At 43.3% G+C, this 13,266-nt stretch overlaps 1 protein-coding gene across 1 annotated transcript in view; it reads left to right on the top strand.

Annotated features, from left to right (window-relative positions):
- The first annotated feature begins 5,237 nt into the window (after positions 1–5,237).
- The window catches only part of lman1 (lectin, mannose-binding, 1), a 47,105-nt gene continuing 39,076 nt past the window's right edge, over positions 5,238–13,266 (top strand). Inside the window, exons 1-3 of the mRNA XM_067984118.1 lie at positions 5,238–5,455; positions 12,328–12,482; positions 12,572–12,679. Coding sequence (XP_067840219.1) covers positions 5,272–5,455; positions 12,328–12,482; positions 12,572–12,679 — 447 coding nt within the window. The 5' untranslated portion in view covers positions 5,238–5,271. The remainder of the gene's footprint in view (positions 5,456–12,327; positions 12,483–12,571; positions 12,680–13,266) is intronic.

Raw genomic sequence — 13,266 nt, 5'->3', positions numbered from 1 at the left:
AGGGAAATTACAGAGAGGTGCAAAAGCTATAGAGTAGTGATAACTGTGGACTTCAACTATCCCAATATACATTGGAATAACAATAATATTATAAGGGGCACAGAGGGAGGAGAAATTTTTGAAATGTGTTCAGAATAACTTTCTTAACCAGTACATTTCCAGCCCAACAAGGCGGCATTGCTGGACTTGGTTTTAAGAAATGAGGTGGGCCAAGTGGAGCAAGTGTCAGTGGGAGAGCATTTAGGGAGCAGCGATCATAATATCATAAGGTTTAGAATAGCTATGGAAAAGGACACGGACCACTCTAAAGTAAAAATACTCAATTGGAGGAGGGCCAATTTCAATGGGATGAGAACAGATCTGGCCCGGATAAATTGAAATCAAAGATTGGCAGGCAAAACTGTAATTGAACTGTGGGCGGCCTTTAAGGAGGAGATGGTTCGGGTACAGTCTAGGCACATTCCCACAAGGCAGAAAGGTAGGGCAACTAAAGCTAGAGCTCCCTGGATGACAAAAGAGATAGTGAGTAAGATGAAATGGGAAAAAAGAGGCGTGTGACAGATGTCAGGTTGATAACACAAGTGAGAACCAGGCAGAATATAGAAAGTTCAGAGGGGAAGTGAAAAAGGAAATAAGAGGGGCAAAGAGAGAGTATGAGAATAGACTGGCAGCCAACATAAAAGGGAATTCAAAAGACTTCTACAGGCATGTAAACAGTAAACGGGTAGTAAGAGGAGGGGTGGGGCCAATTAGGGACCATAAAGGAGATCTTCTCAGGAGGCAGAGGGGATGGCTGAGGTACTAAATGAGTACTTCGTATCTGTCTTTACCAAGGAAGAAGATGCTGCCACAGTCTCAGTAAAGGAAGATATAGTTGAGATACTGGATGGGCTAAAAATTGATAAAGAAGAGGTACTTGAAAGGCTAGCTGTACTTAAAGTAGATAAGTCACCCGGTCCAGATGGGATGCATCCTAGGTTGCTGAGGGAAGTAAGGGTGGAAATTGCGGAAGTACTTGCCATAATCTTCCAAACATCCATAGATACGGGGGTGGTGCCAGAGGACTGGAGAATTGCAAATGTTACACCCTTGTTAAAAAAAGGGTGTAAGGATAAACCCAGCAACTATAGGCCAGTCAGCTTAACCTCGGTGGTGGGGAAACTTTTAGAAACGATAATCCGGGACAGAATGAACATGCACTTGGACAAGGTTGGATTGATTAGGGAAAGCTAGCACGGATATATTAAAAGCAAATCATGTTTAACTAACCTGATAGAGTTTTTTGAAGAGGTAGTAGAGAGGGTAGATGAGGGCAATGTAGTTGATGTTGTAACTTCTATGATTCTATGCCAAGTGCAGGCAATTGGGACTAGCTTAGTGGTATAAACTGGGCGACATGGACATGTTGGGCCGAAGGGCCTGTTTCCATGTTGTAACTTCTAACTTCTATGTAGTGTATATGGACTTTCAAAAGATGCTTGATAAAGTGCTGCACGGTAGGCTTATCATCAAGATTGCGGCCCATGGAATAGAGGGGGCAGTAGCAACATGGATACAGAATTGGCTTAGGGACAGGAAACAGAGAGTAGTGGTGAACGGTTGTTTTTTGGACTAGAGGGAGGTGTACAGTTATGTTCTCCAGGGGTCAGTGCTGGGACCACTGATTTTCTTGATATATATTAATGACTTGGACTTGGGTGTACAGGGCACAATTTCCAAATTTGCCAAAGGCACAAAACTTGGAGGGTAGTAAACAGTGAGGAGGATAGTGATAGACTTCAGGAGGATATAGACAGGCTGGTGGCATGGGCGGACACGTGGCAGATTAAATTTAATGCAGAAAAATGCGAAGTGATACATTTTGGTAGGAAGAACGAGGCGAGGCAATATAAACTAGAGGACACAACTCGAAAAGGGGTAAAGGAACAGAGAGATTGGGGGGTATATGTGCACAAATCGTTGAATGTGGCAGGGCAGGTTGACTAAGTGATTAAAAAGGCATATAGGATCCTGGGCTTTATAAATAGAGGCATAGAGTACTAAAGTTTGGAAGTCATGTTGAATCTTTATAAAACACTGGTTCAGCCACAACTTGTGAATGCCTTAGAAAAGGTGCAGAAGAGATTTACTAGAATGATTCCAGGGATTAGGGACTTTAGTTACGTGGATAGACTGTAGAAGCTGGAGTTGTTCTCCTTGGAACAGAGAAGATCGAGAGGAAATTTGATAGAGGTATTCAAAATCATGAAAGGTCTGGACAGAGTAGATAGAGGGAAATTGTTCCCATTGGCAGAAGGGTCAAGGAACTGAGGACAAAGATTTAAGGTGATTGGCAAAAGAACCAAAGGTGACATAGGATCTGGAACGCACTGCCCGAGAGGGCCATGGAGACAGATTCAATCATGGCCTTTAAAAGGGAACTGGATAAGTACCTGAAAGAAAAAAATTTGCAGGGCTACGGGAATAGGGCGGGAGAGTGGGACTAGCTGGATTGCTCTTGCATAGAGCCGGCGCGGACTCGATGGGCCGAATGGCCTCCTTCCATGTTGTAATCTTTCTATAAATCTATGATTCTAACTTTAATGCACTTGTATGGCATTATTTTAATGGAAACATTAACCTATTTATTTTAGACAGGCTAACGCCTCTATGAAATAAATCAAAAATGCATTAAGTTTTTGTCTTCTAACATTACCAGCTGTAAACAATTTTACAACACCAAGTTATAGTCCAGCAATTTTATTTTAAATTCACAAGCTTTCGGAGGCTTCCTCCTTCCTCAGGTGAACGTTGTTGGAAATGAAATCCTCGAAATGAAATCACATTTATAAATCACAGAACAATGCTTGGTGATTACAGACAGTTTTTTCAACTGCCCGTTGCCAAGGCAATCAGTGTGCAGGCAGACAGGTGTTACCTGCAAGGTCTCCGAATATACAAATCACCAAAAAAAAACAACAAAAAAACAGAGATAGAGAGGTAGAAACATAGAAAAGACAGCAACTGACCCGTTATATTAAAAACAGATAACATTTGTTCGCTGGTGGGGTAACGTGTAGCGTGACATGAACCCAAGATCCCGGTTGAGGCCGTCCTCATGGGTGCGGAACTTGGCTATCAATTTCTGCTCGACGATTTTGCGTTGTCGTGTGTCTCGAAGGCCGCCTTGGAGTACGCTTACCCGAAGGTCGGTGGCTGAATGTCCTTGACTGCTGAAGTGTTCCCCGACTGGGAGGGAACCCTCCTGTTTGGTGATTGTTGCGCGGTGTCCGTTCATCCGTTGTCGCAGCGTCTGCATGGTCTCGCCAATGTACCATGTCTGCACACTGATTGCCTTGGCAACGGGCAGTTGAAAAAACTGTCTGTAATCACCAAGCATTGTTCTGTGATTTATAAATGCGATTTCATTTCGAGGATTTCATTTCCAACAACGTTCACCTGAGGAAGGAGGAAGCCTCCGAAAGCTTGTGAATTTAAAATAAAATTGCTGGACTATAACTTGATGTTGTAAAATTGTTTACAATTGTCAACCCCAGTCCATCACCGGCATCTCCACAACATTACCAGCAGTAGATTCTAGAATGGTCCCAGCAGATTGGAAGGTAGCAAATCTAACCCCGCTATTCAAGAAAGGAGGGAAAGAGAAAACAGAGAACTATAAGCCAGTTAGCCTGACATCAGTCATCGGGAAAATGCTGGAATCCAATTAAGGAAGTGGTAACAGGGCACTTAGAAAATCATATGATTGGGCAGAGTCAACATGGTTTTATGGAAGGGAAATTGTGTTTGACAAATTTATCAGAGTTTTTTGAGAATGTAACTAGCAGGGTAGATAAAGGGGAATCAGTGGATATAGTATATTTAGATTTTCAAAAGGCATTCGATAAGGTGCTAAACAGTTGTTACGCAAGATAAAGGCTCGTGGGATTGTGGGTAATATATTAGCATGGATAGAGGATTAGTTAACGGACAGAAAACAAAGAGTAGGGATAAACGGGTCCTTTTCAGGCTGTAACTAGTGGGGTGCCGCAAGGATCGTATTTGGGCCTCAGCTATTTACAATCTATATCAATGACTTAGATGAAGGGACAGAGTCTAATGTATCTAAGTTTGCTGATGATACAAAGCTAGGTGGGAAAATAAGCTGTGAGGAGGACACAAATAACTTGCACTGTTATGGGCAAGTTATGTGAGTGGGCAAGAAGGTGGCAGATGGAGTATAATATGGGGAAATGTGAGGTTATTCACTTTGGTAGGAAGAATAGAAAAACAGAATATTTTTCAAATGGTGAGAAACTATTAGATGTTGGTGTTCAGAGAGATTTGGGTGTCCTGGTACAAGAAAAGGTGAGATTCACTGGTCTCCTCTGCAAGTACAGGTGAAGCCCTCACCCTGCTCATGTCCAGGTGGAGCCCCTCCCCCTCCCGTCCAGGTGGAGCCCCTCCCCCTCCCGCTCGTCTCCAGGTGGAGCCCCTCCCCCTCGTGTCCAGGTGGAGCCCCTCCCCCTCGTGTCCAGGTGGAGCCCCTCCCCTCCCTCCTCGTCTCCAGGTGGAGCCCCTCCCCCCCCTCGTCGCCAGGTGGAGCCCCTCCCCCCCCTCGTCGCCAGGTGGAGCCCCTCCCCCTCCCCAGGTGGAGCCCCTCCCTCTCCCCCTCCCCTCCAGGTGGAGCCCCTCCCCCCTCGTCTCCAGGTGGAGCCCCTCCCCCTCCCCTCCAGGTGGAGCCCCTCCCCCCTCGTCTCCAGGTAGAGCCCCTCCCCTCTCCCCCTCGTCTCCAGGTGGAGCCCCTTCCCTCCCCCCCTCGTCTCCAGGTGGAGCCCCTCCACTCCCCCCCTCGTCTCCAGGTGGAGCCCCTCCTCTCCCCCCCTCGTCTCCAGGTGGAGCCCCTCCTCTCCCCCCCCTCCAGGTGGAGCCCCTCCTCTCCCCCCCCCCCCAATCTCCAGGTGGAGCCTCTCCACTTCCCCCCTCGTCTCCAGGTGGAGCCCCCCCTCCCCGTCTCCAGGCGGAGCCCCTCCACTTCCCCCCTCGTCTCCAGGCGGAGCTCCTCCCCCCGGTCTCCAGGCGGAGCTCCTCCCCCCGGTCTCCAGGCGGAGCCCCTCCCCCCTATCTCCAGGCGGAACCCCTCCCCCCTATCTCCAGGTGTGGGCGGGTCCGATCGCTCCGCCCGCCCCTTGACCCGGGTTGAGCGGTGGCCGCACTGTCCAATGGGAGAGCGCCGTGTTGGCTCTAGCAGATTTCCCTTCGTGCCCCGGGCGCTCCGTCAGCAGTGGTAAGATGGCGGCGCGGGTAACGGTGAGCGGCTTGTTGGTCCTCCTGCAGCTCCAGCTCTCGGGTATCGGCGGCGGGGTGGTCGCCGCCGCCGAGCTGCCGACCCGCCGGTTCGAGTACAAGTACAGCTTCAAGGGGCCGCACCTAGTACACAGCGACAGCACCATCCCCTTCTGGATGCACACGGGCAGTAAGTCGGAGCCGGTCACTGTCTACATCAGTGGGGGTGTTGGTGGGTGGGGAGGGGGATTGAGTCTAAAGCCGCTCCCTGGGGATCGCGGCAGGTAGTGAGGCCCCCCGTCAGTCACTGCAATCCCCCCCAGTCAGTCACTGCAATCCCCCCGCGGTCTCTAAATAAGAGGTTTAGTGCAGATCACGACTCTCTTTCTCGGTGCATCTTCCCCCAGAGCTGCCAGCAGCAGGGGTGAGTGTGGAGGTCAGAGACAGTGAGAAAGGCACATCTGGCTGGGGTCGAGACTTTTTAAAAAAAAATAAGAGTGCTGCACATCAGAAAAGTTGACATTTTAGAAAAAACAATGTTGAAATGTGCGCCACTCCCAAATGAGAGAGCCCCAATGGATCTTATTTTCCCTGTTTTTTTTTTCATCACTGGGATTGTTCAAGTTGTCTCAGTCCCTGGCTAAAATTTACATGGAGTTAAATGTGAATCAACATTCTACGTTTTGTACAATGAAACTTCAGTTTTGGATACACACAGATGGTGAAGTGCTGTGTATCTGGTTTGTCAAAAGTGAAGAAAAAAGTTTTAGTTTCTCGAGAAACAAGAATCTGTTTAAAAGTTGTCCAGTGTTTTATTTGTTTTGATAGATTTATCTCAATTTTAATATTCTACCTGGTTCTTGATTTAAACCATTCTGGGTATATTCACACATTAAGTATCTCTGCATATGGACACTGACATACTGATTCTAGCATGGAGTTAAAAATGCATAGTAGAAAATTGTTACATCCTTACATTGTTATATGAAACTGTTAAACTACAGAACTTTACAGGAATTTTAGTACAAAAGTAACATACTAGACATAAGCTTGACTGTTCTTATGGAGCCTTGCTCTGTAAAACTGAGTAACTGGCTAGGCCAATCAGAGGGCATCGAGTCAACTTTTATTTGTTCTCAGGATGTGGGTGTTGCTGGCATAGCTGGCATTTATTGACCACCCCTAGTTGCCCTTGTGAAGGTGGTGGTGGGCCCTCTTGAATTGCAGTCCGTGTGGTGAAGGTGCTACCATGATGCTGTTATGTAGGGAGTTCCAGGATTTTGACCCAGCAACAATGATGGAACAGCGATATATGTCCAAGATAGGAAGGTGCTGGGAGGGGAATTTGGAGGCGATACTGTTCCGATGCACCAGCTGCCCTTGTCCTTCTAGTTGGTAGAGGTTGTGAGTTTGAAAGGCACTGCCGAAAAGCCGTGGTGAGTTGCTGCAGTGAATCCTGTAAATAGTACACACTGCAGCCACCCTATGCTGATGGTGGAGGGAGTGCGTAGGGTGCCGAGCAAGGGGACTGCTTTGTCCTGAATCCTGTCGAATTTCCTGAGTGTTGGAGCTGCACCCATCTAGGTAATTGGAGAGTATTCCATCACATTCCTGACTTGTGCCTTGTAGATGGTAGAGAGGCTTTGCCGAGTCAGGAGGTGAGCCACTTGCCACAAAACACCCAGCTTATGACCTGCTCTGTGGCCATGGCATTTATGTGGCTGGTCCAGTTCAGTTTCTGGCCAATGGTGACCCCTCAGGATGTTGATGGTGGGGGACTTGGTGATGGGAAAGCCATTGAATGTCAAGGGAAAGCCACTGAATGTCAAGGGGAGGTGGTTAGGCTCTCTCGTTGCAGGTGGTCATTGCCTGACACTTGTATGGTGCAAATGTTACTTGCCACATATCAGCCCAAGCCTGGATGTTGTCCAGGTTTTGCTGCATGTGGGCATGGACTGTATTATCTGAGGAATTGCGAACTGAACTGAACACTGCAATCATCAGCGAACAGCCCCACTTCTGACCTTAGGATGGAGGGAAGGTCATTGATGAAGCAGCTGGAGATAGTTGGGTCCAGGATGCTGTCCTGATGAACTCCTGCAGCGATGGCCTCCAGGACAATCATCTCAGCCCCAACGACTGTCACCATCTGCATTTGTGCCGGGTATGACTCCAGTCACTGAAGAGTTTTCCCCCTGGCCCCCATTGCCTTCAGTTTTACTAGGGCACCTTAGTGCCACGTGTGCTACCTTTTTTCAAGGGCAGTCACTCTTGCCTCGTGTCTGGAATTCAGCTCTTGTGTTCATGTTTGGACCAAAGCTGTAATGAGGTCTGGAGCCAAATGGTTCTGACAGAACCCAAACTGCACATTGGTGAGTAAGTGCCGCTTGATAGCGCTGTTACCAACTCTTTTGCTTTTCTGATGATTGGAAGTAGGCTGCTGGGATGATAATTTGCCGGGTTGGAATTGTCCTGATGTCATATCCCACACTACATGTAAGCCAGACTGGGTGAAGGTGATAGATTCCCTTCCCTGAAAGACAGTTGGATTTTTGACAGTCCAATAACTTCTGTGGTAATTGTTTCTGGTGCTGGCCTACAAATGACCAGGTTTAGTACATTTAATTTCACAGCATGCCATAGTAGGATTTGAAATCAGGACCTCTGGTTTGCTAGTCCAGCATTACAACCACTGCACCTACATATGATGTCACCACAGATCAAACACTGCGACTGCTGTGACAGCCTTTGGTAGCTCAAAAAGTAAACAAATCCTGAAATAAAATTGCAAGTGTATATAATAGATATTGGACAGTGATGCTCCTGTCCAGACTTTAATAAGGCAGTCTGTACAATAATTGCAGAAAACATCATTTTTGCTATAAAGCTTTTTTATTCTCTCATGTATAAATATGATAGCAATTCCTGGCATCATCATACCGCAGCTCAATTCGTGCAGCTCAGTATATAACTTGCCAGTAGGTCAAGAAATATGGAATACAGAATTCTGTGCTCATGGCACAGCCCCAGGTGGACTGAAATCTGATTACCTTGGGCACCCTGTGGAAATCCTTTGCAGATTCTATTTCTAGTAATTCTAAATTATAATTTGCACTAAAAGGTTTTTGAATTATCCAGTAATTTGAATTAAGTACTCAAAAATGTTAAAATGATCAGATAATTTGAATGGTGGACTGGACTGTACAACATAACCCATTGCAAGGGAGTAACATGTTGAGAGATTGGTATGATGCCATGAGAAGTCAGTTCTTCATTGCATCCTCTCAACTCTCCAGCCTGTGTTATATAAAATATATTTCAGTTTGCTTTCGTGCACTTTTGCTAGTAGCTAATGCAATAGCAGATGACAGGCTCCTGTAATTGAATTAAGCGATTTGAAAATAAATTATGTTGGGTTTTATTTCACTGAGGGGGACGAGGCTTGGCATGATATTTATCTCACTAGAATTACATTTTTTTTGTGTGGTAAACCAAAACATGTTCTTCACAGATCATCCTGTCTGTTTGCAATCTCGTTTTATAACTTTTTAATTTTATTGAGATTGTGCCCCTGACTACAGTTTGATGTCTCTGTATAATCTTTGTAGTATAATTGTGAGAAAACATTGTACTGGCATTTCAACTTGGAAAGCTGTGCAGGTACAACAGCAATAAGTGTGTGTTTATGTTGGGGGAGGGAAAGCTGATAATGTTCATTAAACCTTGGAACATGTAGACATAACTTACTGTTGTGAAAACACCATTTGTTACATGGTAGACCTGTATTTTGTGAGAAATTTGCAGTTCTGCAGCTGTTGTAGTCATGTGAAAAATCAAATACTGGCTGTTGATCACTAGCAAGCATGAGAAGTCATTTATTGGGGACCCTCTAACATGCCGTGTCATTTGAGAGCTATTGGTGTTGGGGTTCTTTACATTTATTTTAAAATGTTGCACTCAATAGAAATATTAATATTCTGGTATATTGTTATTTACCTCTTGTAAAGTCATAGAATTTATAAATTAGTGGAAATTTACAAGGGTACGGTAGTGTAGTGGTTTTGTTACTGCACTTCATTAGTAACCCAGAGTCCTGGACTAATAATAGTGTGAGTTCAAATTCCACCAGGGCAGTTTGAGAATTTGAAGAGTTTTTTTTTAAATCTGAAAATAGAAAGCTGATAATAAAATTGACCATGAAAGCTGCCAGATTATCGTAAAAACCCAATTGGTTCACTGATGTCCTTTAGGGAAGGAAACCTGCTTTCCTACCTGGGCTGGCCTATGTGACTCCAGTCCCACACTGCCACGGTTGACTCTCAACTTTGAAGTGTCTTAGCAAGCCACAAGTTATAACAAACCAGCAATGCCCACACCCCAAGAATGAATACATTTTTAAAAAAATCAGTAACTTCTCTCATCTGGAATTTGAAAAACTAAGTGTTAATTGGTATTTTTCTGGCTCCAACATTTACTGTGTCGTGAAACCTGAGAGCAGGGTTCAAAGCTCCTATTGTTTACCTGGCCACTGGCTTGAAAATAATGTGTAGGTTGTATAAAAATACCCTAGGGGCATGTTTGAAGATCAGGAGAAGGCAATATGAACTGTAATAGGCCAATATGATATTTTGGTTGGAACTGGAAGGTAGTAGATTTTGGAGCATGGTTTTGTGGAGAGTTTTTTTTGCCAACTAAGAGCCAAATAACTCATTAGAAAGCACCCAAAACACAGATCCAGAGCAACAATCAGTGTGGGCAAAACATGCTTTTGGTGATATTTATTGAAACATCAAAAAGTAGGAGTAAATTAGCTAATTGGGCTGATCATTTTGAAAGTAGGCAGGTAGTCATTTAAAAAAAAATTCTCATTGAGTTGCTGCAGGAGTGTTTTTTTAAAAAAAAATCACTAATACAGAAATGGCTAATGCTTCCCAACTATATTGATACAGTATGAAACTAAGGTATATTGGTACAAAGAAAGTGATCTTGAGAATGCGAATGCTGCACACAGTCTGCCTAGTATCAGGTGAAACATTTGTATAGTGAATAATCTCTTTTTTCCCCCTTTGCCCCCTCCCCCATTCAACATAGTGTGTCGGATATTACCAAATCACCAACTGAACTAGTAAGGTGGGGAGAAGCTGAGCCATACAGATTAGTAGGGTCCTTGGGCTTGGTCCCTTATCCACACTGAGTTAACTGTAATTGGCTAGGGTGATGGTAGTGATACAACAGTTGACTTCAGCACCCCTGGGTTGACCAGGGTTCCCGCTGTTGATCTATAGCCGGTGATCCTGGCTGGAAATGGACTTTGTATTGATGTTAGGTGAAGACAGGATTGGGTTCTGTTGTGATGCCCCATATAGTCTAATAGCTGGCTGATGCTGTTTAAACTTTTTTTGCATGAAGAATGGCCAGGAAAGATTGACTTCGATCTGTTTTTGTTTTATTTGTAACCATTACTGTACTGCACATGTAAGACTAAAACTTAGGAATTATCATTATCCTAATGGTTTAACTGTATTAGAAAAAATGAAATTTGTATTTTAATCCATGGATTGGTACATTTAATTAAATACTGAATTTCGAGCAATCGACCTTTGTTTCACTGCAAGTAACTTTCAAGTAAAGTTGGATTTTTCACGTGTAGTTCAAAGTCTTGTAATTTTTATTTCTCAAATGTAAGTGAATAAAAAGATTTGTTTCCAAAAAAATTAATATTTTTGATGTGACATTACAAATATTATTTATAATCTTGGGCTTTTTACTTCACCACTTGACAGTCATCCCTAGTGTCTATTTTGCACCATTTTAAAACTCGCTTGTGCATGTGAAAATATCAGCCAGCTTCGGAAAGACACTGGCAGAATGTGCATACTACCGAGGAAAAATTAACAACCCCTTTGGGGGTATTTTTGGCATTTCAACTGGTACAGGCAAACCCTTGTAGTCTGGCATGTAGCTAGATTCTTTGGTGTTGGAAATTGAGTAATAAATGAGAAAATGTAACTGCATTGTATTTTATCCTGACTGTAATAACATTGAAGTATTAGTGTATGCTTTCAAGTCTCAATTTCTACGTTTATCTTTGACGTGTGCAACGCCGATCATGAGAAAATTCTAAAAAGAATGTTTTTGTATTTGGAACTTGTCTCACCTGAAATCTGCAGTGCCATCCATTCTTTTGTGTTTCTTCATTGATCAGTTCATATGTGCTAATTTAAACATTTAATAGCCGTTTAATATCAATGAGAGAGCCGTGACACATCACCTACTGAAACTGCTGATGTGTGACTTGTTTTTAAGGCAGACTTTAAATGTAACATTTCAAGCAAATTAAACTGCTGTGCTGCAGATGAATTATTTATTTTTTTCAGTTCTTAAAAAAAAAAAGCCTCAATTCATTTGATCATGAGTTCCAGTTTTTGCCAAAATGAGAGTTATGATTTACAGTATTGATTCAAAATACAGCAACCAAAATATCACTGGTATCAGCTATAAAGCTCCCAGCTCTTAGCATGTTGCTGATGGTTGCTTTGTGAATGGTTTACCTGTATAAATTACTTATGTGGCTTCCAAGAACAACATTCGGGGTAAAGTATGCTCCACCATTAATTTTTTTTTAAAAGAAAATTTTTACTTCCATATAATATGTCAGCGATATGCTTTGAATTTGGTAACTTCATTATTTTAATATATTTTAGGATACCTGACTTTGTAAAATTTAATCCAATCGTTAAATGGTTATGAAGAAAGACATTGAGGATCAGATTCATATGTTGCTGTGAATGAGTCATCTGATCAGAATTCAATACCAAGAGATTGGATTAATATCAGTGTTTTGCTTGATTATGTTTTGGCATCAGAGAAACTTCAGAGTTTTATCTTTTTTGGAGATCTTACTTATAGTTGGTTACCTACATCAGGAGATTGAGTGGACTGGGTCGAGTCCAGGATAAGAGAAATTGCACGTGGTCTATAGAAGGAATGGGTTCAGTGGGCCAAATGTTGTTTCATCATTCTGTGCATTTGCATTTATTGAGACATTTTCTTTGTTTACAGATGCCATCCCTAGTGCAGATCAAGTCCGTATAACACCATCACTAAAAAGTCAGAAAGGATCTGTTTGGACAAAAAGCAAAGTTAGCTTTGAAAATTGGGAAATAGAAGTTACTTTCCGTGTGACCGGGAGAGGAAGGGTTGGGGCTGATGGACTGGTAATGACATCTTAAAATTCTATTTGATATTGTGGAAAATTGCTGGGGTATTTGCAACTATAATTCACTTCTCCACTTCCTCCTATTAGGCAATATGGTACACAGTAGATCAAGGAATGGATGGTCCAGTTTTTGGAGCAGCTGACTCATGGAATGGTGTTGGTATTTTCTTTGACTCCTTTGACAATGATGGAAAGGTATGTACAAATACAAGAAACACTTTCACAGGAATCAAAAGATAAAGCAGTTATTTTGACTTGCTTCAGTAAAATCTCGTAAATGATTATGTTCGTAAATGTGCCCTCCGTGCATTTTTTCTCTGATTTGGGCAGTTTGGAGTATATCTTTCGACAGGATTTTATGCAGGTAATTTTAATAATCATTTGACAGTTCTCCTGTGAAATTTTTTTAATATACCAATGATGCATGTTAATTTTCATCCGCAAATGGCAAAGGCTCACTTCGTTTCTCAGCTCGCTGGCTTTTCCTGACTCCACAAATTGTGGTTCTTCAATCCTTTCAGACTTCATGTTTAGCAGACAAAAAAAAATAGTCAATCAACAGTTTGCACTGTAGATTCCTCGGCAAGCATATGGTAATATGTGCTGTACATAACCATTTGAATCTAAGTCAGTTCAGAAGTAGAGGTCACGTGAACACAAGAACTAGGAGTAGGCCATACGGCCCCCCGAGCCTGCTTCGCCATTCAATCAGATCATGGCTGATCTTCTACCTCCACTCCACTTTCCTGCCCTATCCCCATATCCCTTGATTCCCTTAGTGT

This window comes from Heptranchias perlo, chromosome 1 (assembly GCF_035084215.1).
Source record: "Heptranchias perlo isolate sHepPer1 chromosome 1, sHepPer1.hap1, whole genome shotgun sequence".
Classification (NCBI taxonomy): domain Eukaryota; kingdom Metazoa; phylum Chordata; class Chondrichthyes; order Hexanchiformes; family Hexanchidae; genus Heptranchias; species Heptranchias perlo.
Note: the sequence above shows the minus strand (reverse complement) of the source record. Positions and strands in the feature narration are given on the sequence as shown.